General features: G+C 41.2%; 1 protein-coding gene across 3 annotated transcripts in view; it reads right to left on the reverse strand.

The window, feature by feature from the left end:
• Nucleotides 1-16,980, reverse strand: part of GABRR2 (gamma-aminobutyric acid type A receptor rho2 subunit) — a 67,723-nt gene extending 50,743 nt beyond the window's left edge. For 2 of the 3 annotated variants that reach the window (XM_025383774.1, XM_025383776.1), the window contains exon 1: nucleotides 6,157-6,353. In XM_025383774.1, the coding sequence (XP_025239559.1) occupies nucleotides 6,157-6,344 (188 nt within the window). In that variant the 5' untranslated portion in view covers nucleotides 6,345-6,353. Of the gene's footprint in view, nucleotides 1-6,156; nucleotides 6,354-16,974 lie in introns of those variants that run through there. The other variant, XM_025383775.1, reaches the window with a different exon arrangement.
• Nucleotides 16,981-25,641: the final 8,661 nt, after the last annotated feature.

The raw sequence follows: 25,641 nt of genomic DNA on the forward strand, positions 1-25,641 counted from the left end.
TGACACAGTAGGGTAAGGAATAGAGAGCTATGGGTTGGAATGGAGGGCTGTTTAGATGAGGTGACTGGTGATTCTTCTGAGTCCTGGAGGGAGGGAGGGAGTCATGAGAGGACCTGAAGGAAGTAATTCTGAGAAAACAGCAGAGCAAATGTCCTGAGGAGAGCCTGACTTGCATGAGGACAGCCTCCCATTTGGCAGCCATCTCACCCAGCCACTCACATCTGCTTTCCAAACTCACCCACCCTCTCGTCCTTCCACCCTGCTGCTGCCTTCCACGTTGTCCCGCCCTATTTGCACATCCTCCAGATGTGTAGGTGGTGAGGTAACGGAGGCTCAGCGGAAGTGCCTAATTCCCCTTCTCACAGAGCCCTTTGAACCCTGCCCTCATGTCCCCTCCCCACAGCTTCCTCAGCTTCTCCCCCTTTCATGGCTCATTCCCATCAGTATTCAAACTGGATTCTAGGTTCTTCCACCTGGAATTACAACTAAGCAGAAAACCCATCTAAACTCCACATCTTCCTCTAACTCTCAATTCATGCAAAATGCATTGCAAGTGATGGCAATATACGTGTGTTGGTTATATTATTTAAACATTTCCTTTTTTAAAAAATGTTTAACACTTTTATTTTTTTAGAGCAATTTTAAGTTTGCAGCATAATTGAACAGAAGGTACAGAGTTTCCATATGCCCCCTGCCCCTAAACATACATCGCCTCCCCACTGTCAGCTTTCCCTGCGGGGCGGTGCATTTGTTACAACTGATAATCCTGCATTGACACAGCATTAGCATTAGCACCCATGCTGCCACTGCTGCTGCTGCTTCTTATTATCATCATCATTATTAGAGACAGGGTCTTGCTCTGTCACCCAGGCTGGAGTGCAGTGGTACAATTTTTGCTCACTGCAGCCTCAAACTCCTGGGCTCAAGTGATCCTCCCACCTCAGCCTCCTGAGCAGCTGGGATTAACAGGCACACGCCACCATGCCTGACTAATTTTTTTTTTTTTTTTTTTTTTGTAGAGACAGGGTCTCACTATGTTACTCTTGGCCTCAAGAGATCTTCTTGCTGCAGCCTCCCAAACTGCTGGGATTACAGGCGTAAGGCACCACCCTCAGCCTAGTGTTGATATTCTCTGGGTTTGGACAAATGTATAAGGATGTATATCCACCATTATGGTATCATATAGAATAGTTTCATTGCCCTAAAAATCCTCACTGTTCCACCTAAAAAAAAAATTTCTTTCCCCCCTCGGTAAATAATTAACTCTTCCAAATAGCCATCTTCCACAGGCTGCTGGTGCTGCCTCACTCCAAGCCCTTTTGCCAATTTATGCCCAACCCCTGATCCTGCAGGTGCTCTTGCTGAGGTCTGGCTTCTCCGCAGCTGCAGACATGAAGGTCCATGCTTCTGCCAGAAACTGCATTTCAGGACAAGGTACTCTGGTTTTCCTCCTACCTCTCTGACAGGCGCTTCTCCATGGCAGTGTGCCCCTATTCTTCAGCCCATCCCTTAAATGTCAGTGTCCCCAGGACCTTGTCCCAGCCATCTTCTCTCTCTACCCTCTCTTTGGCAGACCCACCTAAGCTGATGGCTTAAATTGTCATCAACATGCTGATATTCTTAAATCCCTACCCTCTACTCTCAACCTTTATATCTGACTGCCTAACTCAACATCCCTAATTGGCATCTGATCCTATAGGCATCTGAACTCAGATATAATTCAGATCCTATAGGCATCCGAACTCAATGCATGCATAGTTTGGTTTGGGCCGCACTCAGTTTGAAGTGGCATAGGTTGAAGAATCAATGAGCATTAGATGAGAAGCGGGATGGGGTGGGGGGTGTGGTGGGAATGAATGAAGAGAATGAAGCGGCAGGGACAAGCAGAGGCCAGACCGGGCAGAGCCTTGAGAGTCATGTTAAGAATTCTGTCTTTATCCAAAGGCAATGGGAAGACAGTAAAGGGTGTTAGGCAGATGGAAGAGGAAGCTATGATAAGATTTGCTTTTAGACAAGCCCATTATAGCTTCACAGGTCAAAGAGGAAAGTCCAATTTAACTTCCTCCCTTATGGCTGAAATATGGGACCTCCGTCCAGCCCCCTTAAGCCATGTGTAGTCATGGTCGGGTGCTGCCAAGGAGCTTTCAGCACACTGATCTCTTCCTCAAGCCTTGCCTCCAGGAGTCAAGTGGAGCCAGGCCTGGGTCTCTGGGCAGTGTCTGTGTGAGGGGCCATGTACAGACGCCCCATGAAAGACGCTCCCGGAAGACAGATGAAGAGCTCAGCCCGAGGGCTTAGGAGATCATAGACATTAAACCGTAAGTGCAGCCGGCTCACTGCCCCTCTGACTCACAGGGAGTAAATCCCTCCTGGTCAGCACGGTTTCCACATCCATTTAGGAAAAGGCTTAGGGGAGCAGAAGTCCCAGAATGCCACCACCCCAACAAGAGAGAGATTTAAATCCCACTGCCATTGAGGGCCCAGAGTTTTTTTAAGAGATCAAGCCACTAAGATCTGAGCCTTGGGCAATTTGCGAGAGCCATATGTTCTCCATTCATCCTTTCACGGGTGATGGCCCACACAGTCTCGGCCCTCAGACCCTAGACTCCTTCCTGAGCCCCCATCCACCCATGGCAGGACAGCCAGGACCTTCATGGAACCTCAAACCCTGCCTTCGGGTGAGGGGTGAGGGAAGAAGAAAAATGGATCCAATATGCCTTTGGAAGCAGGGTTAGTGTCATCACGTTGTGATTTTTTGGCAATAACAGCAACCAGGATAACCAGGTGTTCGTGGATGCCCCTCCTCCCCGTGCAGGCCCTAAACTGCAGGACATTAGGCTGACCTCACCCCATCTTCACATACCCGTGGGGAAGGGCTCACCGCCCCGCTTTTCAGCTGGAGAAGCTGAGGTTCAGAGAGAGCAGGAAACATGGCCACATGGCTAGATGGCGGCAGAACCAGGGTCTGAACCTGATTTTCCTGAATTCCCAACTCCTTTTCCTTTGCCCAGACCCGCAGCAGTAGATGAGGGTCACAGTGTGGCTGGAAAGCAAAGCTGCTCCTGCATCCAGCGGAACAGAACCACAATGCAGACCCAGGAAGGATGGCCGAGGTAGAGGTACTGAGGAGGCAGCAGATGGGGAAGGAAGCTACAGAGCGGGCTCCAGGTTGAGACCTGCAGGGGCCTGACAGTGCTGTCCAGGGCACAGCCCAGAGTCTGGTTTATCCTTCAGCTCTCAAGGGAGAAGGGCCTCCCTTGGCAAGAAAGAATGGCAATCGTGTGGTCAGGAGGCCAACTTTGGCAGCAGGCCAGGAGGAGTAGGAATAAAGTTGGGAGGCTCAGAGCTGGGAGAGCAGAACAAAACCAACAACAGCCAAGAGGAAACAGACTCGCTCTGCAGCCATTTAGTGCATAGAGACACAAAGCAGCAGAAAACAGGGACCGGTCTTTGTAAAAGCAGCTGCTGGGCAGAATCATTGTTCTGTGTGCATGCCTTGGCCAGGGTGAAACAGGGAAGGCTTCCAGGTTCAAAGAGGTCTTCACAGTGTGCGTATGTGAGGGTGACCATATGCATAGTGTGTGCCCATGAAGCCACACATGCGGTACGTGGTATGTGTGTGAGTGTGACTGTGTATGAGAGTTTGTATGTGAACAGAACTTCTAAGAAAAGTCGCTGTCCTAAAGAGATATAGCACTCTAAGACTGTAATCAGAAACAGTCAGGTCATTTTATTCTTATTTGTTGGTATAGCTTGACCCCTGCGTGTCAATAATGAAAGTAATTTGGAAAAATAAATTGTCAGAGGCTTGGCTGAAATGTTCACAGGGAGGCGTTGCCCCATTGACCGTCTGACCATGTGTGTACTCTCATGGATGCAGAAAGGCCCAGAACCACATCCCCTGTCCTTTTCCCCAGCCTCAGTTCAATAAATAGTTTACTTCCTTGTGATGTATGTGTTCATCTTTTTCCACTTTAACACCTCATGGGCTGGATTTCAACAAAGTCTCCTCCCCGCTAAGAGTCAGAGCCAGCTGTGCCCAGGCTCATGCAGGGGTCTGGGAATGAGACTGTGGACTTCTGAGGAAAAGTGACAGAGGTGCCGCCACAGCCCAAGCTGCCGAGTGGGGTCCCTGGGTACCCCCAAGGAACTTGTGCTGAACCCCAGTTCTTACAGAATAGACAGTTTTGAACAGATTTTCCTCCAGTCTAAGTAAATGAGGAACCTACATTCTAGTGTTGGGAAGCCACTAGCAGGCCGTGTGATTTACTCATGCCCCTGAGCCATTTCAGCATCTGTCAAATGAGTTGATTTGGGCAATTTCCCAGTGTGTCCATGGAGTAGGAATCCTACAAGACAGTCCAAAAAACTGGATTTTTTAGTTGTTTCTGAGAAGTGCTGCAGAATTTATCCCTCTCTTCAAGATTCTCACAGTGCCTATTTGCATAACAAAAGTTCTAAAAGTTCTGCTGTAAAGACATCTGTTGAAAATGGTCTAAACCAGGGTTTTCCAAGTTTTGGTGACCCTGGAACCCCATTTCACTCAACAGCTGTTCACGTTTCCCAAAATTAGAGTTCAGGGCACTTGCTGGCCCAGAAGACATCTGAGGCTCCTTCCAGTTTAACAGCCTATGGTTCTGGTAACACAACCCACATGGGTTGTTCAGAGCAGGGCCTCTTTTGCATTGTTCTGGAGGGTTCTGATCTGTTTGCCTTCCACTGAGTAGGACTAGGCCCCAGAGAGAGTAATTATAGGCTGGGTGTGGTGGTTCATACCTGCAATCCTAGCACTTTGGGAGGCCAAGGTGGGTGGATCACTTGAGGTCAGGAGTTTGAGACCAACCTGGCCATCATGGCGAAACCCTGTCTCTACTAAAAATACAAAAATTAGCCAGGCATGGTGGTACACGCCTGTAATCCCAGCTACTCTGGAGGCTGAGGCAGGAGAACCGCTTGAACCCGGGAGGTGCAGGTTGCAGTGAGCCAAGATTGTGCCACTGCACTCCAGCCTGGGTGACAGAGAGTCCATCTCAAAAAACAAACACAAGAGAGTAATTACCTCTCCCAGAGCAGCAGTTGCCACTGGGATACTGGAAGTAGAGGCTGTAACTCTTATTTATATTCAGGGTGTTGTTTTTTTTTTTTTCCTAAAAACAAGAAATCAATTAAACTTTAACATACATTTTTATAACAGCACATGTATATGATTTGTAAGTAAATATGCATGTATTAGAGATACAGTTTCAAAAACTTGTCATTGACAGCAGTGCATGATCAAAAATGTTTGGGGATCACTGACCTAGAAAATGTGCCTCAAGATATTAATTTATATTCAAAATCACTAGTTTATCTGATGCTTAGTAGAATGGAAAATAAATGTGTAACATGCCACACATGGTGTTTATATCTTAGCTGCTTGTTCTTTTCTTATCTCCATGTCTAACAGTCCTTATGTCTACTTCAGGCCTGGAGTATGATGCTTTGTATGTCAATTCAAAATAAACTTACTAAGGAACTTAGATTTGTAATGTAATGATTTTGAATGCAGATCCTGGGCCACTATTTCTTGGGAATGTCTCCATTACATCATGAAATTGCATTCACTGTGGTCCACACATATATTTCTGATAATTAAGCAAATTTCTGAACACCTCTTCTAAGATTCAAAACAGTAAAATGAAACCCAATATTATTATAAAGTTATTCTCTGGCAAATAATTTAAGGAAGACAACTCATATGCATTTTTTTCTTAATAGTTCAGGCTAGGTTCCTATATACAGTTCTCCCCGAAATACATGAGTGTAATTATTTAGCAGGTCACCGGTTGTAACCCTGAGAAACAAAGCAGCACAATGTGATTTGTACAAAGAATGATTTTACCCACTATGTCTCCAACTATTTATATCTGCCTCAAATTAAAATGCTTTGGCTGAACACAAGCATCCAAATGGAAGGCTCACCACAGTCAAGTTCTGCTCTCAGTGCTGGTGACACATAGAGTATATGTGCCCAGTGAGAGGCTGCGTTCAGCAAAGTAGCTGGGTTCTCATAGGGTGATATCAAAATAGGACCTGTAGCCCCTGGGGAGCCGTCCCACTGTGCCACTGCTGCTGCTACTATGCAGGGTAACCTCCCTCCTTTCCCACCCACTTTACCTTGGCTTGGGCATTTCCACCTGCCCTGTCCATCGCTTCCTCTTGGGCTTTCTGCTCTCCACAAGAACCATCAGGCAAAACAAGAACAAAATGAGTCTTGTAAAATAAGGCATTTTGTGGATGTCTGTGAGGCAAAAAGCTGCTTTCCAGTAGCCTGTGGCAGAGCAAATCGCCCCCGGCTTGACCATTGATCCGTCTGCTGCCTCCTGACGGGTTGCTCAGAGGGGCTGTGAGGGCAAGGCTGGCCAGGCTGGTTGTCCCAATTTACTATTTGATACTGATGCCCCACTCACCCCCTCCACTCCAGGCTGTGACACAAGCACCAAGCTTTGCCCTCCCTGCTGATTAGTGATTGGCCATTAGTCAAGAAGTTTGCCCTGTCATGAAATTCTGCTTCCGCTGAATCCTAGAATAGCTTTGGCTAAAGCTGTTATATAAAAAATTAAATCTCTTGAACATGCCAGCTTTGTGCTGAGATTATTGGTCCATCTTCTGACTGCATAAAACCAGTCTGTCCCATCCACCAGGGGGTCAGCTCGGATTCCAAGTACATTTGCAGAGAGGACTTGGTGGACGTTTAGATGGGTACATAAATGTGTTCGGGAAATGCTGAGTAAACATGAATGACCTGTTTCCTTAGGGTTGATTTATTTATGGAGCTAAGAGAATATGCTTTGCCTATGAGCATGGCTACTTCCTTTCTCACAAATACAGATCAACTTTTTCTAGTGAAAACATCAAAGCACAAAATACATTTTTAGTTTGAAGGATGGCATCAATCAAATAATTCATGATTATGTAAGCTTTTCTTCCTACTATGAGCATTAAATTGACTTTGGCCTTTAACCTTAAAATGTATAAAATCAATCATAAATTAGGCTTGATTCCTATCCTGGGATATGGAATTAAGCACATTAGAATTGTAGAGATACATTGCTTGCTATGTCCTGGCAATGGAAAATTTCATGGTAAAAACATAGGGAGATGAGGATGGAGATCAGGAGGTGGGATAGCCGTAAGTGAAACAGAATTGGGATTTTAGTGTGTATAAAAGAATCAAAAGAAGCTCTTTGATTCCTGTAAGCAAAGTGAGATGGCATGATAACTTTATTTTATATATTTTTTTATTATACTTTAAGTTCTAGGGTACATGTGCACAACGTGCAGGTTTGTTACATATGTATACATGTGCCATATTGGTGTGCTGCACCCATTAACTTGTCATTTACATTAGGCATATCTCCTAATGCTATCCCTCCCCCTCCCCCACTCCCCACAATAGGACCCGGTGTGTGATGTTCCCCTTCCTGTGTCCAAGTGATCTCATAGTTCAGTTCCCACCTATGAGTGAGAACATGCGGTATTTGGTTTTCTGTTCTTGCAATAGTTTGCTCAGAATGATGGTTTCCAGCTGCATCCATGTCCCTACAAAGGACACGAACTCATCCTTTTTTATGGCTGCATAGTATTCCATGGTGTATATGTGCCACATTTTCTTAATCCAGTCTGTCACTGATGGACATTTGGGTTGATTCCAAGTGTTTGCTATTGTGAATAGTGCCACAATAAACATACGTGTGCATGTGTCTTTATAGCAGCATGACTTGTAATCCTTTGGGTATATCCCCAGTAATGGGATGACTGGGTCAAATGGTATTTCTAGCTCTAGATCCCTGAGGGATCGCCACACTGTTTTCCACAATGGTTGAACTAGTTTACAGTCCCACCAACAGGGTAAGAGTGTTCCTATTTCTCCACATCCTCTCCAGCACCTGTTGTTTCCTGATTTTTTAATGATTGCCATTGTAACTGGTGTGAGATGGTATCTCATTGTGGTTTTGATTTGCATTTCTCTGATAGTGAGTGATGATGAGCATTTTTTCATGTGTCTGTTGGCTGTATGAATGTCTTCTTTTGAGAAGTATCTGTTCATATCCTTTGCCCACTTTTTGATGGGGTTGTTTGTTTTTTTCTTGTAAATTTGATTGAGTTATTTATAGGTTCTGGATATTAGCCCTTTGTCAGATGAGTAGATTGCAAAAACTTTCTCCCATTCTGTGGGTTGCCTGTTCACTCTGATGGTAGTTTCTTTTGCTGTGCAGAAGCTCTTTAGTTTAATTAGATCCCATTTGTCAATTTTGGCTTTTGTTGCCATTGCTTTTGGTGTTTTAGACATGAAGTCCTTGCCCATGCCTATGTCCTGAATGGTATTACCTAGGTTTTCTTCTAGGGTTTTTATGGTTTTAGATCTAACATTTAAGTCTCCAATCCATCTTGAATTAATTTTCATATACGGTGTAAGGAAAGGATCCAGTTTCAGCTTTCTACTTATGGCTAGCCAATTTTCCCAGCACCATTTATTAAATAGGGAATCCTTTCCCCATTTCTTGTTTTTCTCAGGTTTGTCAAAGATCAGATGGCTGTAGATGTGTGGTATTATTTCTGAGGGCTCTGTTCTGTTCCATTGGTCTATATCTCTGTTTTGGTACCAGTACCATGCTGTTTTTGTTACTATAGCCTTGTAGTATAGTTTGAAGTCAGGTAGCGTGATGCCTCCAGCTTTGTTCTTTTGGCTTTGTATTGTCTTGGCAATGTGGGATCTTTTTTGGTTCCATATGAACTTTAAAGCAGTTTTTTTCCAGTTCTGTGAAGAAAGTCATTGGTAGCTTAATGGGAATGGCACTGAATCTATAAATTACCTTGGGCAGTATGGCCATTTTCACAATATTGATTCTTCCTATCCATGAGCATGGAATGTTCTTCCATTTGTTTGTGTCCTCTTTTATTTCACTGAGCAGTGGTTTGTAGTTCTCCTTGAAGAGGTCCTTTACATCCCTTGTAAGTTGGATTCCTAGGTATTTTATTCTCTTTGAAGCTATTGTGAATGGGAGTTCATTCATGATTTGGCTGTCTGTCTGTTACTGGTGTATAAGAATGCTTGTGATTTTTGCACATTGATTTTGTATCCTGAGACTTTGCTGAAGTTACTTATCAGATTAAGGAGATTTTGGGCTGAGACAATGGGGTTTTCTAAATATACAATCATGTCACCTGCAAAGAGGGACAATTTGACTTCTTCTTTTCCTAACTGAATACCCTTGATTTCTTTCTCTTGCCTGATTGCCCTAGCCAGAACTTCCAACACTATGTTGAATAGGAGTGGTGAGAGAGGGCATCCCTGTCTTGTGCCAGTTTTCAAAGGGAATGCTTCCAGTTTTTGCCCATTCAGTATGATATTGGCTGTGGGTTTGTCATAAATAGCTCTTATTATTTTGAGATACATTCCATCGATACTGAATTTATTGAGAGTTTTTAGCATGAAGGGCTGTTGAATTTTGTCAAACGCCTTTTCTGCATCTATTGAGATAATCATGTGGTTTTTGTCTTTGGTTCTGTTTATATGCTGGATTACATTTATTGATTTGCGTATGTTGAACCAGCCTTGCATCCCAGGGATGAAACCCACTTGATCATGGTGGATAAGCTTTTTGCTGTGCTGCTGGATTTAGTTTGCCAATATTTTATTGAGGATTTTTGCGTCGATGTTCATCAGGGATATTGGTCTAAAATTCTCTTTTTTTGTTGTATCTCTGTCAGGCTTTGGTATCAGGATGACGCTGACTTTCAAAATGAGTTAGGGAGGATTCCCTCTTTTTCTATTGATTGGAATAATTTCAGAAGGAATGGTACCAGCTCCTCCTTGTACCTCTGTGAATTTGTCTGTGAATCCATCTAGTCCTGGACTTTTTTTGGTTGGTAGGCTATTAATTATTGCCTCAATTTCAGAGCCTACTATTGGTCTATTCAGGGATTCAACTTCTTCCTGGTTTAGTCTTGGGAGAGTGTAAGTGTCCAGGAAATTATCCATTTCTTCTAGGTTTTCTAGTTTATTTGCATAGAGGTGTTTATAGTATTCTCTTATAGTAGTTTGTATTTCTGTGGGGTCGGTGGTGATATTCCCTTTATCATTTTTTATTGCGTCTATTTGATTCTTCTCTTGATTTTTCTCTCTTTTCTTCTTTATTAGTCTTGCTAGCAGTCTATCAATTTTGTTGATCTTTTCAAAAAACCAACTCCTGGATTCATTGATTTTTTTGGAGGGTTTTTTGTGTTTCTATCTCCTTCAGTTCTGCTCTGATCTTAGTTATTTCTTGCCTTCTGCTAGCTTTTGAATGTGTTTGCTCTTGCTTCTCTAGTTCTTTTAATTGTGATGTTGGGGTGTCAATTTTAGATCTTTCCTGCTTTCTCTTGTGGGCATTTAGTGCTATAAATTTCCCTCTAGACACTGCTTTAAATATGTCCCAGAGATTCTGAACAAAGATATGTTGTATCTTTGTTCTCATTAGTTTCAAAGAACATCTTTATTTCTGCCTTCATTTCGTTATGTACCCAGTAGTCATTCAGGAGCAGGTTGTTCAGTTTCCATGTAGTTGAGCAGTTTTGATTGAATTTCTCAGTCCTGAGTTCTAGTTTGATTGCATTGTGGTCTGAGAGACAATTTGATATAATTTCTGTTCTTTTACATTTGCTGAGGAGTGCTTTACTTCCAACTATGTGGTCAATTTTGGAATAAGTGCAATGTGGTGCTGAGAAGAATGTATATTCTGTTGATTTGGGGTGGAGAGTTCTGTAGATGTCTATTAGGTCCGCTTGGTGTAGAGTTGAGTTCAATTCTTGGATATCCTTGTTAACTTTCTGTCTCGTTGATCTGTCTAATGTTGACAGTGGGGTGTTAAAGTCTCCCATTATTATTGTATGGGAGTCTAAGTCTCCTTGTAAGTCTCCAAGACTTGCTTTATGAATCTTATGAATCTGAGTGCTCCTGTATTGGGTGCATATATATTTAGGATAGTTAGCTCTTCCTGATGCATTGATCCCTTTACCATTATGTAATGGCCTTCTGTGTCTCTTTTGATCTTTGATGGTTTAAAGTCTGTTTTATCAGAGACTGGGATTGCAACCGCTGTTTTTTTCTTGTTTTCCATTTGCTTGGTAGATCTTCCTCCATCCCTTTATTTTGAGCCTATGTGTGTCTCTGCGTGTGAGATGGGTCTCCTGAATACAGAAAACTGATGGGTCTTGACTCTTTCTCAGATTTGCCAGTCTGTGTCTTTTAATTGGACCATTTAGTCCATTTATATTTAAGGTTAATATTGTTATGTGTGAACTTGATCCTGTCATTATGATATTAGCTGTTTATTTTGCTCGCTAGTTGATGCAGTTTCTTCCTAGCATCGATGGACTTTACATTTTGACATGTTTTTGCAGTGGCTGGTACCTGTTGTTCCTTTCCATGCTTAGTGCTTCCTTCAGGATCTCTTGTCGGGCAGGCCTGGTGGTGACAAAATCTCTAAGCATTTGCTTGTCTGTAAAGGATTTTATTTCTCCTTCACTTATGAAACTTAGTTTGGCTGGATATGAAATTCTGGGTTGAAAATTCTTTTCTTTAAGAATGTTGAATATTGGCCCCCACTCTCTTCTGGCTTGGAGAGTTTCTGCTGAGAGATCTGCTGTTCGTCTGATGGGCTTCCCTTTGTGGGTAACCCGACTTTTCTCTCTGGCTGCCCTTAACATTTTTTCCTTCATTTCAACTTTGGTGAATCTGACAATTATGTGTCTTGGAGTTGCTATTCTCGAGGAGTATCTTTGTGGCATTCTCTGTATTTCCTGAATTTGAATGTTGGCCTGCCTGGCTAGGTTGGGGAAGTTCTCCTGGATGATATCCTGCAGAGTGTTTTCCAACTTGGTTCCATTTTCCCTGTCACTTTCAGGCACACCAATCAGACATAGATTTGGTCTTTTCACATAATCCCATATTTCTTGGAGGCTTTGTTCATTTCTTTTTCCAGTGAGTGTTGCTGTCTGATTCTTGCTCTGGAAGCTTCATCTCAGGGGTGTACCCACCGTGTGAGGTGTCGGTCTGCACCTAGTGGGGGATATCTCTCAGTTAGGCTACTCAGGGGTCAGGGACCCACTTGAGCAGGCAGTCTGTCCGTTCTCAGATCTCAACCTCCCTGCTGGAAGATCCACGGCCCTCTTCAAAGCTATCAGACAGGGGCATTTACCTCTGCTGAGGTTTCTGCTGCTTTTTGTTTAGCTATGCCCTGTCCCCAGAGGAGGAGTCTACAGAGGTAGGCCAGCCTCCTTGAGCTGTGGTGGACTCCACCCAACTGGAGCTTCCCAGCCGCTTTGTTTACCTACTTAAACCTCAGTGATGGCGGGCGCCTCTCCCCCAGCCTCGCTGACGCCTTGCAGTTAGATCTCAGACTGCTGTGCTAGCAATGAGGGAGGCTCCCTGGGCGTGGGACCCTCTGGGCCAGGTGTGGGATATAGTCTCCTGGTGTGCCGTTTGCTAAGACTCTTGGTAAAGCACTGTGTTAGGGTGGGAGTTACCCGATTTTCCAGGTGTTGTGTGTCTCAATTTCATTTGGCTAGGAAAAGGAATTCCCTTCCCGCTTGCACTTCCCAGGTGAGGCAATGCCTTGCTCTGCTTCCACTCTCGCTGGTCGGGCTGCACCCACGGACCAGCGCCAACTGTCTGACACGCCCTAGTGAGATGAACCCCATACCTCAGTTGAAAATGCAGAAATTACCCGTCTTCTGTGTCACTCACGCTGGGAGCTGGAGGCTGGAACGGTTCCTATTCGGCCATCTTGGGCATGCCCCCAATCCACTTTATTTTTGAAAGGATTCTTAATTGGGATCAGCTGGATCAGGGAACTTATGATGACAAAAGAGGATAAGGTCCTGCTCTGAGGGAAGGGAAGAAGGGAGAAGAGAAAGGAAGACAGCAGAGTGAGATACTCAAGTTAGTTCTAAGGTAGCATACGTTTGGTGCCTGTGCAGATAGAGTAGAAGGTGAGAGAGAGAAAAGTCAACAATAATATCAAGAATTCTCTGGTGGCTCACACTTGTAATCCCAGCACTTTGGGAGGCCGAGGCAGGTAGATTACCTGAGGTCAGGAGTTCAAGACCAGCATGGCCAACGTGGTGAAACCCCATCTCTACTAAAAATACAAAAATTAACCAGGTGTGGTGGTATGTGCCTGTTAATCCCAGCTATTCAGGAGGCTGAGGCAGGAGAATCACTTGAATCTAGGAGGTGGAGGCTGCAGTTAGCTGAGATCACGCCACTGCACTCCAGCCTGGGTGACAGAGCAAGACTGTCTCCAAAAAAAAAAAAAAAAAAAAAAAAACGAAGCTAGAGCATGAGAAAGTCTAGCTAGTTCTATTTCTAGACTACATAAATAGATCTGGAGCCGTAGAGACCAAGTGAAAATTTTCCCTTTGCCCCATGAAGGATCACTGAAAAATCAACTGACAAAAGGAAGATTAATAGGAGAAAAGGCATACAGATTTATTAACATGCATGGGGGAAAATCACATTATGATTACCCAATTACCCAGCATGGTACAGACGTTTATATACCCTTTTTCATAAGGAAGAGATGGGGGATGTAGACAATTCTTTTGAGGGACAGTAAATCATTAGGGAGGATGAATGGACCCAGGAGGAAAGTGAGGGGTGGAACTGCACAGGAACGAAAGTTGTCTTATACAGCTGAAGTCCAACAGGTAATCTCTTAAAGCTGCCCTCAGAAGACTAGACGAAAAGTCTGTCTAGGTGCAGTGAAGACTCCCAGTCTCTTCTCTTCTCAGATGGTTGATCTTTCCTGGTTATTTTGTGAGATCCCTAGGGAGGGGGTCTTAAGTGCATTTAAACGTTCTTAGATAGGGAAATTCCAGAGAGTCCCTTCCAATTCTTTGTGAAAGAAGAGCAGAGAGCCTGAACAATTAGTAGGTTAATAAAGAAATTAAGACAGAAATTTAAAATTTTTTTGAAATGAAAAAAAGTACAGCATACCAAAGCCTGTGGGATACAACAAAAGCAATGCTAAGAGAGAAGTTTATAGTATTCAATGCCCATAAAGTAGAAAGATCACAAATTAATAACCCCCTATGGTACCTCAAGGAACAGGAAAAATAAGAAGAACCCTGAGTTAGCAGAATAAAAGGAATAACAAAGATCAGAGCAGAACTAAATGAAATAGAGACCAATAAAATGATACAAAGAATCAACAAAACTAAAAGTTGTTGTTTTGAAAACATAAAGAAAATTGACAAACCACTAGCTAGACCAGGAAAAGAAGAGAGAAGCTCCAGATAAACACAATCAAAAATGAAAAGGGAGACACTACAAGTGATACCACAGAAATACAAAAGATCATCAGAGTCTGTTATGAACAGCTTTATGCTCACAAACTAGAAAACCTAGAGGAAATGAATACATTTCTGGAAACACACAATCTCCTGAGATTGAACCAGGAAGAAATAGACCTCCTGAACAGACCAATATCAAGTAGCAAGATTGAATCAGTAATTTAAAAAAAAACTCCTAAAAACAAAAATAGCCCAGGACCAGATGGATTTGCAGACAAATTCTACCAAACATACAAGGAACTAAAACCAATCCTCCTGAAACTATTCCAAAAAATCAAGGAGGAAGGAATTCTTCCTAACTCATTCTATGGGACCAGTATCACCCGGATACCAAAACCAGACAAGGACACAACAACAACAACAAAAACTACAGACCAATATTCCTGATGAATATAGATGCAAAAAATCCTCAAAAAAATACTAGCAAATTGAAAACAACAGCACATCAAAAAGTTTATACACCATGATGAAGTAGGATTTATCCCAAGGATTCAAGGATGGTTGAACATACACAAATCAATAAATATGATACATCACATAAACAGAATTAAGGAAAGAAACTATGTGGTCATCTCAATAGATGCAGAGAAAGTGTTTGATAAAATTCAGCATCCCTTCATGATAAAAATTCTCAACAAACTAGGCATAGAAGGAAGATACCTCAACATAATAAAGTGCATATATGACAAACCCACAGCCAACATCATACTTAATGGGGGAAAGTTGAAAACCTTCTAAGAAACTGGAAGAAGACAAGGATGCCCACTTTCACCACTCTTATTCAATATAGTGCTGGAAGTCCTCACCACACCAATCAGGCAAGATAAAGAATTAAAAAAATTCTAAATTGGAAACGAGAAAGTCAAATTATCCATGTTTGCCGATGATATGATCTTGTATCTGGAAAACCCTAAAAACTCCACAAAATCCAACCATGGAGGATGATGAAAAATTTAAAAAGACTCCACAAAAGCCCTCTTAGATTTGATAAATGAATTTTGTAAAGTTTCAGAATACAAAATTAATATACAGAAGTCAGTAGTGTTCATACACATCAGGAAAGATCTAGCCAAGGACCAAATCAAGAAGGTAATCTCATTTACAACAGCTAAAAAAAATAAAATAAAATACCTAGGAATATATTTAACCAAGGAGGTGAAAGATCTCTTTAAGAACTACGAAACACTGATGAAAGAAATCCTAGATGACACAAACAAAAATGAAAAAACATCCCATGCTCATGGATTGGCAGGATCAATATCGTTGAAATGGCCATGCTGCCCAAAGCAATCTACAGATTCAATGCATACCCTATCAAATTACTGAAATCATTTTTCACTGAATTAGAAAAAAAAATTCTAAAATTCACATGGAACCGAAAAGAGCTGGAATAGCCAAACCAATCCTAAGCAAAAAGAACAAAACTGGAGGTTTTACCTGACTTCAAATTATACTAAAAGCCTGTGGTAACCAAAGCAGCATAATACTGATATAAAAATCAACACATAGAACAATGGAACAGAATATACAATCCAGAAATAGAGCCACATACCTACAACCAACTGATCTTTGACCAAACCAACAAAAATATACACTAGGGAAATGACACTCTTTTCAATAAATGGTGCTGGGAAAACTGGATAGCCATATGCAGAAGAATGAAACTAGACACATACCTTGCAGTATACAAAAATTAACTCAAGATGGATTAAATACCTAAATATAAAACCTGAAACTATAAAAATCTAGAAGAAAACCTAGGAAAAACTCTTCTGGACATTGGCCTGGGCAAATAATTTATGCCCAAGTCCTCAAAAGCCAATGCAACAAAACCAAAAGTAGACAAACGGAGCCTAACTAAACTAAAACGCTGCCTGCACAGCAAAAGAAGCAATCAACAGAGTAAACAGATGACCTACAAAGTAAGAAAAAATATTTGCAAACTATGCATCAAAGGGCTAATATTCAGAATCTGCAAATAACAACCACAATAAAAACAAGTAACTCCATTAAAAAGTGAGCAAAGGACAAGAACATTTTTCAAATGAAGACACACAAGCAGCCAACAATCATGTAAAATGCTCAACATCACTAACCATCAGAGAAATGCAAATTAAAACCACAATGAGGTACCATTTTGCACTAGTCAGAATGGCTACTATTATAAAGTCTAAAAAAAAAGATGTTCACAAGAATGCAGAGAAAAGGGAATACTTACACACTGTTGGTGGGAATGTGAATTAGTACAACCTCTATGGAAAACAGAATGGATAGTTCTCAAAGAACTAAAAATAGAACAACAATTCAGCCATCCTACTACTGGGTATATACCCAAAAGATATCAAAAAGATACCTGCACTCATATGTAACAGAACAGGAGCTTCACCATCTTGTACAAACACCACCATTTTAAGTTTCCCTTGATTAAAAAACAAAATAAAACAAAACTGCCTAAATCCAGCCCCAAAACATCAGCCTAATGGCTGTCAGAATAACCAGAAACATTCCAATCCCTAAGATAAACCCACTCCAACCAGAAACATGCCAACCCGGCGACAGCTTCCCCTCTAACCAGAGACATTACAACCCTGCAGTAACCTTTCCCTCACATAGAAACATTCTGAACCCACGATAAGCCCCCCTCTTCCTAAACCCTTAAATATCCTTAGTCTGTAAAAGAGAACACTCCTGACCAAAAATTGGCCAGAAGCCCCTCTCAGGTTTATTCTCCAAAACAAACCTGTCTTTGACTGTTGAGCCACTTTTCGTGTTTCTTTCCTTTTTCTTTAACTCTAATATGTTTTCACTGCACTATTTATGATAGCAAAGATAAGAGACTGATGTGCTGCCTCCTGCACTAAGGAGGCAACTTCCATAGCAAAGCTACAGAATCAACCTGTCCATCAACAAAGGATAGGATAAAAAATATATATATGGTATCTATGCCATGGGATGCTACTCAGACATGAAGAAAAATGAAATCACATCTTTTGCAGCAGCATGGATAGAACTGGAGGCCACGATCCTAAATGAAATAACTTAGAAACAGAAAGTTAAATACTGCATGTTGTATAAGTGGGAGCTAAACAATGGGTATACGTAGACATACCAAATAGAATAATAGACACTGGAGACTTCAAAAGGTGGAAGGGTGGAAGGGGGATGAGGGTTGAAAAATTACCTATTGGAGGTCAGGCATGGTGGCTCATGCCTGTAATCCAGCACTTTGGGAAGCCTAGGTGGGTGAATCACCTGAAGTCAGGAGTTCGAGACCAGCCTGGCCAATACGGTGAAATGCCATCACTATAATAAATATAAATAAATACAAATACAAAAAATTAGCCAGGCATGGTGGCATGCACCTGTAGTCCCAGCTACTTGGGAGGCTGAGGCAGGAGAATCCCTTGAGCCCAGGAGGCGGAGGTTGCAGTGAGCCGAGACTGCGCCATCGCACTCCAGCCTGGGCAACGAGAAACATTCTGTCTCAAAAACAAACGAAAAACAGAAAAATTACCTATTAGGTACAATGTTCACTATTTGGGTGATGGGTACACTGAAGTCCCAGATGTCACCACTAAGCAATACATAAGCATGTAAGAAATCTGCACTTGTACCCTCTAAATATATAAAGATAAAAGTGTTTTTAAAAAGAGGAGCAAACAGACAGGGATATAGGAGAAAGGTCAGAGAGACCTTGCTTTTGAGACTTATTTCTGAGGCCTTTCAATTTTCAAAGCACGCAACATGCTGAATCATTTTCTGCCTCCAACAGAGGCATTAGAGTATGGCATGTCAACTTAAAATCATGAGACTGATACATTTGGAAAGGAGAGATTTATTTCTTATAAAGAGTTGTAACCTGCAGGCTGGGAAACAAAGCCTCAGGCTGAGACAGAAAGTAGGCACTTCTAGGGAGGGAGTACGTTATGGGAGTTTTATACTTGAGGATTGGCTAGGCATGCATATTTATCAGGATATGAGGAGCTATGAATATTTATGAGAGGACATCACAGGTGAATAGCAAATATGTATGTCACATATGTCCCATTTTCATGTTAAGGTGGAGACTTAATATTAAAATGCAGCAAAATTAGTCTCTATACCTCAAAACGTGAAACAGAAGACACAGAAGTACCTTGTGTGCAGCCTTCATGGACAGAACTGCAGAACCAGTCTGCAGTTAGTGGTCACTTATCAGGAAGGAATGCCTTGTCAGTTATCATGTGGAAACTGCAGGAGGGGAGGGAAGTTCCCCTGCAGCGTTAGGCAATTGGCTAAAGTCAGCAAAGGAGTGTCTTGTGTTCTTTGTCTTTCTAAGTCTGGTTTCTGTTTAACTCTTAGGAAAGTCTGGCGAGTGTTAGTGAGGAAGGGGGTTCAGTGAGGCATGACTGACCTTCCCATGGCTGGGAGATGTAGTTTTTAAAGTTTTTCTGGGGTCACTTTGGCCAAGAGGGGTTCATTCAATTGGGCACTTAGGATTTTTCTTTAATTTTATTTCAATAGCTTTGAGGGTACAAGTGGTTTTTTGTTACATGGATGAATTATATAGTGATAGATTCTGAGATTTTGGTGCACCTGTCACCTGAGTAGTTTTTTATCCCTAGTCCCCTTCCCAACCTTCCCTTTCTAAGTCTCTTCTAAGTCCATTATATCACTCTGTATGCCTTTGGGTACTCACAGTTTAGCTTCCACTTATAAATGAGAACATATAGTTTTATACACCAACAACAAGCAAGCTGAAAATCAAATCAAGAACTCAATCCTTTTTACAACAACTGCAAAAAATAAAATAAAATAAAATACCTAGGAATATACTTAACCAAGGTGGTGAAAGATCTCCACAAGGAGAACTAAAAAACACTGCTGCAAGAAATCATAGATGATACAAATGGCACACAACGCATGCTCATGGATTGGAAGAATCAATATTTAAGTCTTTGCACAGAATCTTGGAGAATCTTCACTCTTAAAGGATGGATGGAGCAGCCAGAACAAAAGCATAGAAATGTCAACCTAAAATAATGATGAGACTGCCAAAGCAATCTACAGATTCAATCCAATTCTCATCAAAATACCAACATCATTTTTCACAGAATTAGAAAAAGCTATCCTCAAATTCATATGAAACCCAAAAAGAGCCCAAATATCCAAAGCAATCTTAAGCAAAAGAAACAAATCTGGAGGCATCACATTACCGGACTTCAAGTTATACTACAAGGCTGTACTTACCGAAAAGCATGGTACTGGCATAAAATTAGGCATGCAGACTAACGGAACAAAATAGGGAACACAGAAATAAAGCCACATACATACAGCCAACTGGTCTTTGACAAAGCAAACAAAAACAAGTTGGGGAATGGACACCCTATTTAATAGATGGTGCTGGGAAAACTGGCAAGTCACATCTAGAAGAATGAAACTGGATCCTCATCTCTCACCTTATACAAAAATCAACTCAAGATGGATCAAAGACTTAAATCTAAGACCTGAAGCCATAAAAATTCTAGAAGGTAGCATTAGAAAAACTCTTATAGACATTGGCCTAGGCAAAGAATTCATGACTAAGACCCGAAAATGATTTTATTTTTATTTCACAGGTGGTAGTTTAGCTATAGGAAAGGATGAAATCTTCAGGGACGTAGAAGAGGTCAAAGTTCAAGCACAGAATCTTGGAGAATCTTCACTCTTAAAGGATGGATGGAGCAGCCAGAACAAAAGCATAGAAATGTCAACCTAAAATCATGAAAAAACTCAGGATCCAATTAGAGTTCATTCAAGTGCAAAGTGTGAGGGTGGCCATCAGGGAAGCAGAGCTACACCCAAGAATGGTGATCAATTGCACAAAGTGTGGGAAAAAATGAGGATTGTTTATACAAATCAAAACAAAAGAAAACAAAACAAAATAGTGGTGCTGAATAGAATTATGTTTCCCATACAAAAGCTCACCTGTAATATTTGATTGGCTGCTATTGATTATACTCTGAGAGGGTTGCTTAACATTCTATTGCAAAGAGGTAACAATCACAAGAGTCTCCATTTCCAATGTCATTTAGCCTAGGTTTGAATGAAGAATGAGGTGTCTGGTTGGCATGTAACATTTCAACACAAAGGTCAGGAAATAATGGTCATGTACCAGAGAGGAAAAACAGCCATGTGCTGTGAGTCAGTTTCCAGGGCTTAACTTTTCCCCGTGGCTTAATAAATCTAGGAGGTCCTAACATTTTATTTTCTTCTTACAAAAGAACTAGAAAAGAAGTTGACTATGAAAACCAAAGAAGGAGCTTCAAAGAGGAAGGTAGTCAACATGCAGTGCTGTGAAGAGGTCAAGCAAGGTGAAGGCAGAAAATAGGTTACTGGATCTGGCAACCAACACATCATTCCTGGCTTCCATAACTGCAGTTTCACTTGTGAAATGCGGCAGGAAGCCAAATTACAATGGGTTAAGTAGGTACTGGAGGCTGGGAGTAATTCATTACAGGGACTAATTCAGTGGTTCCCAAATCTGACCGTGCCTCAGAATTATCGAGGGAATTTGTTTAAAAGTCCTACTCCTCCTGAAGACTTAGTAGTGGGAGGCATGAGGCCTATTAAAGTTCTTTTCCATAGATTTTGTTCAAAGGATCTTTCTTTTCCTTACTTCCATTTGGAATAAGCTTATAAAGGACTGGCTGGAACCCTAGGATTGTGCCTGGATGTGTAATCACCCAAGTTCTCCTTACGCACTGTCCAAACAGAGCCAATTTATCAAGACAGGGGAACAGGAATAAAGAGTTTAAATCATGCAAAGTTGGCTGTATGGAAGACTGGAGTTTTATTATTACTCAAATCAGTCTCCCGGAAAACTCATAAGGGATTGTGGCTTTTAAAGATAGTTTGGTGGATAGAGGGCTTGTTTTGGAAAAGGGCCATTACTGTCTTTGTTTCAAAGTTAAACTATAAACTAAGTTCCTCCCAAAGTTAGTTTAGCCTATGCCCAGGAATGAACAAGGGTAGCTGGGAGGTCAGAAGCAAGATAGAGTCAGGTCAGATCTCTTTCACTGTCATAATCTTTTCAGTTATAATTTTTGTAAAGGCAGCATAAGATGTTGGTTTTCAATAAACATTTGTTTTCTTGCATGTAGACAACTATAGGTCCTACCAATTTTTTACTTTAAAGCCCTTTTATCCGTAGTTTTATCAATAGTTCAATTGTTGTAATTATAGTCAGGAGAAAACCATTGTTGGATGGTATAATTTTTTTTTCTGAAATCACAACTTTATTGAAATATCATTCACATACCATAAACTCACCCCTTTAATGTGTGGCTTTTGGAATATTGGAATATTCAGTTATGCAGCTCCCCTAAAAGAAGACTCTTTGAATATGACCTTCACCTATAAATAAATGTTTCCATAATGTGATTAAAGACAAAAAAAAAAAAAAAAAAAAAGAAGACTCATACCCATTAGAAGTCATTACCCTTTCCCATTCCCTTCAGCCCCTGGCAACCAACACTAGTTTCTGTCTCTATGGATTTGTCAATTCTGGACATTTTATGTAAATGGAATGATATAATATGCAGCCTTTTGTAACTGATTTCACTCAGCATAATGTTGCCGGGGTTCATCAATGAAGCCTATATCATCATTTCATTCCTTTTTATGGCCATAATATTCCATTGTATAGATATAACATATTGTTTATCCATCAGCTGGGCATTTGAGTTTCTGCTTTTGGGCTATCAAAAATAATGCTGCTATGAATATCTGTGTACAAGTTTGTGTGTAAATGTTTTCATTCCTTTTGGATATTATATGTGGCAGTGAAATTGCTGGGTCATATGGTCACTTTATGTTTAACTTTTTGAGGAACTGCCAAATTGTTTTTCAAAGTGGCTGCACCATTTTACCTTCCCACAAGCAACGTATGCGAGTTTCAGTGTCTCCATATCCTCATCAACACTTGCTATCTGGCTTTTTTGTTCTGACCATCCTTGTGAGTGTAAACTGGAAACACTGTGGTTTTGATGTGCATTTCCCTAATGACTAAGGATGTTGAGCTTCCTTTCAGGTGCTTATTGGGCATTTGGATATCTTCTTTATAGAAATGTCTATTCAAATTATTTGCCATTTTAAAATCAGGTTATTTCCTTTTTATTACTGAATTGTAATTATTTAGATATTTCAGATACAAGTCCCTTATTAGATATGTGATCTGCAAATATCTTATCCCATTCTGTGTTGTCTTTTCACCCTCTTAATGGTGTTGAGACACAAGAGTTTTTTATTTTGATGAAATATAATTTTTGGTTGCATGTGTGTGTTTTAAGAGATAGGATCTTTCTCTGTGGCCCAGGCTGGAGTTCAGTGGTGCTATCACAGCCCACTGTGACCTTGAACTCCTGGGTTCAAACAGTCCTCCCACCTCTACCTCCTGCATAGCTAGGGCTACAGGCTAATTAAAAAAAAAATTTTGTAGACACAGGGTCTTGCTATGTTGCTAAGTCTGGTTTCAAACTCCCAGCCTCAAGTGATCCTCCATCTCCCAAAATGCTGAGATTCTAGGCATGAGCCACCATGCCAGACCTGCTTGTGCTTTTGATATCATATTTAAGAAACCACTGCATATCCCATTGTCATGTTTACTAAGTTTCCAAGAACTTTATAGTTTTAACTCTTACATTTAAGCCTTCGATCCATTTTGAGTTAATTTTCTTATATGGTGTGAGGTAGTAGATGGTATAACTTTATTTGCTCATTTTTCTCAGGGCAGGGTATAGCCCCAGTGGATCAAGGTCAGAGCTGTGGGAAGGCCCCAGAGGCGTTTGCTGAGGTCTGATTATGCCAGAAACCTACATGGGACTCTAGTCACACACAGCCTTGTGCTTTATGTTAAGGGTTTGGCCCTATATAAGAGCAACAGGAGAGAAGGGATCAGGTCTGTATATTGAAAACTCTGGCTGCAATGTAAGGAATGGAGTGAGACTAGAGACCTGTTAGGAAGTTACTGCACCAATTTGGAGGAGTTAATAGCTAAATAGGGTAGTGCCTAGTTTGGGAAGTGGAGAGATGTGAGAGAAATATTCCAGGAGGTAGAATGGATGAGAGACAAGACTGGATGATGTAAAGAATACAACCTTTGGTCAAAAACAGGGTATGAGTAAAGTCACTGGTTTTATTGAGCAGCTCAAACTAGTTCTGAAGGCAACTGTTCAAAAGGTGTTCCCAACAGTTTTGAGCAATGCACAGCCTCCCATAAAACCTTAAAAAGTACATGGGGAGGGGGGAGGGGGGAGGGATTGCATTGGGAGTTATACCTGAAGTAAATGACGAGTTGATGGGTGCAGCACACCAACATGGCACAAGTATACATATGTAACAAACCTGCACGTTATGCACATGTACCCTACAACTTAAAGTATAATAATAATAAATAAATTAAAATTTAAAAAAATCTAAAAAAACACAAAAAAACAAAAAGTACATCTGTTAATGTGCACATTAGTCTTTGTTAGTCAAGTTCACTAAATGCATTAACCTTACATATACTTTCAATTAAAGAAAAACACAGAGGCTTTGAAGGGGTGGCCTACCCCTCCACACCTGTGGGCGTTTCTCATTAGGTGGAATGAGAGACTTGAGAAAAGAAATGAGACACAAAGTATGGAGAAAGAAAAAGTGGGCCCAGTGGACCGGCGCTCAGCATACAGAGGACCCACGCCGGCACCAGTCTCTGAGTTCCCTTAGTATTTACTGATAATTATCTTTACCATCTTAAAGAAAAGGAAGTGGCAGGATAATAGGATCATTATAGGGAGAAAGTCAGCAGTAAGACATATGAAGTTCTCTGTGACATGAATAAGTTTAAGGAAAAGTGCTGTGCCTTGATATGCATATGTAAACATCTCCATAAACCTTTTTAGTGCATAAAGAGCAGCATTGCGGCTAGCAAGTCCCACCTTTCACCCTAAGGCGGTTTTCTCCTTTCTCCGTAAACAGGACATACAATCAGGTTTTATACCGAGATGTTCCATTGCCCAGATGGACAGATGCTTTTCTCTATCTCAACTGCCAACAACCGCCAAGAGGCCTTCTTTCCTCTTGTACTAGTCCTCCTCAGCACAGACCCTTCACGGGTGTCAGGCTGGGGACAATCAGGTCTTTCCCTTCCCACAAGGCCATATTTCAGCCTATCACATGGGGAGAAACCTTGGACAATACCTAGCTTTCCTAGGCAGAGGTCCCTGCGACCTTTGGCAGTGTGCATGTCCTTGGGTACTTGAGATTAAGAGAATGGTGATGACTATTAACCAGCAAGCTGCCTTCAGGCACTTGTTTAACAAAGCACACCCTGCACAGCCCAAAATCCTTTAAACCTTGAGTCACCACAGCACATGTCTCTTGCAAGGACAAGGTTGGGGGTAGGGTCACAGATTAACAGCATCTCAAATACAGAACAAAATGGAGTCTCTTATGTCTACTTCTTTCCATATAGACACAGTAGCAGTCTGATCTTTCTTTCTTTTCCCCACAATGCTTTTCAGTATTTTGGCCTAGGTTTTTGTTCGAATGAGTCCAAATGCGCGAGGTTTACTTGTTTTCTGATTCTGATCTATAAAAATGGGTGGTCTCAAGAGACCAAAAAGTTTATTCATAGCCAAAAATGACAAAAGGAGTTCTTATTCTCCTGAAATAGGAAATTTTGTATTCCCATAGTCAAAACAGTAAACAATTTTTGAAATTAAAGTTGAGAATCTTGAAATTCATTTATTTCAGTAGAATAAAACAATAAGCAGCATGAAAACATAAAGTGCTACATAAAAGTCCCATATTACATAAATTTTGAAAAGTTCATTGGCTTAAACAGTTACAGGTGAAACAGATTACGTATTTTTTTTTCAAGCATGCTAGTTTAATTACCTTGATATCTCATCATGTGCTATGTTGGTCAAAGAAAATGTCATGAGTTATCTAGATCTGAGGATTAAAGTAAGGAGGAGCCCTCAGCCTTTACTTACCAGAATATACATCCAGTTTTAGCTGTATGCTGGAATTAAGGAGTTAAAGTAGGACTTTAAAGATAATAGTTTTATGAAGAGGCCTTTCAGTGGGGCTTGAACAAAAAGGGCCCCAAAGACCAATTTTGCTCATTAACCTCACGCTGGGGGTCAGATTGACAACTTAAGAGTTTTTAGGTAGCATATGTGAGGTAAAAGGGAAGAAGAAAATGGTGCCCCTTTCAGATGGTGCTTCAGGTGCTAAAAAATATCCCAACACAAACAAGCA

Source organism: Theropithecus gelada, chromosome 4, assembly GCF_003255815.1.
Source record: "Theropithecus gelada isolate Dixy chromosome 4, Tgel_1.0, whole genome shotgun sequence".
Lineage (NCBI taxonomy): Eukaryota > Metazoa > Chordata > Mammalia > Primates > Cercopithecidae > Theropithecus > Theropithecus gelada.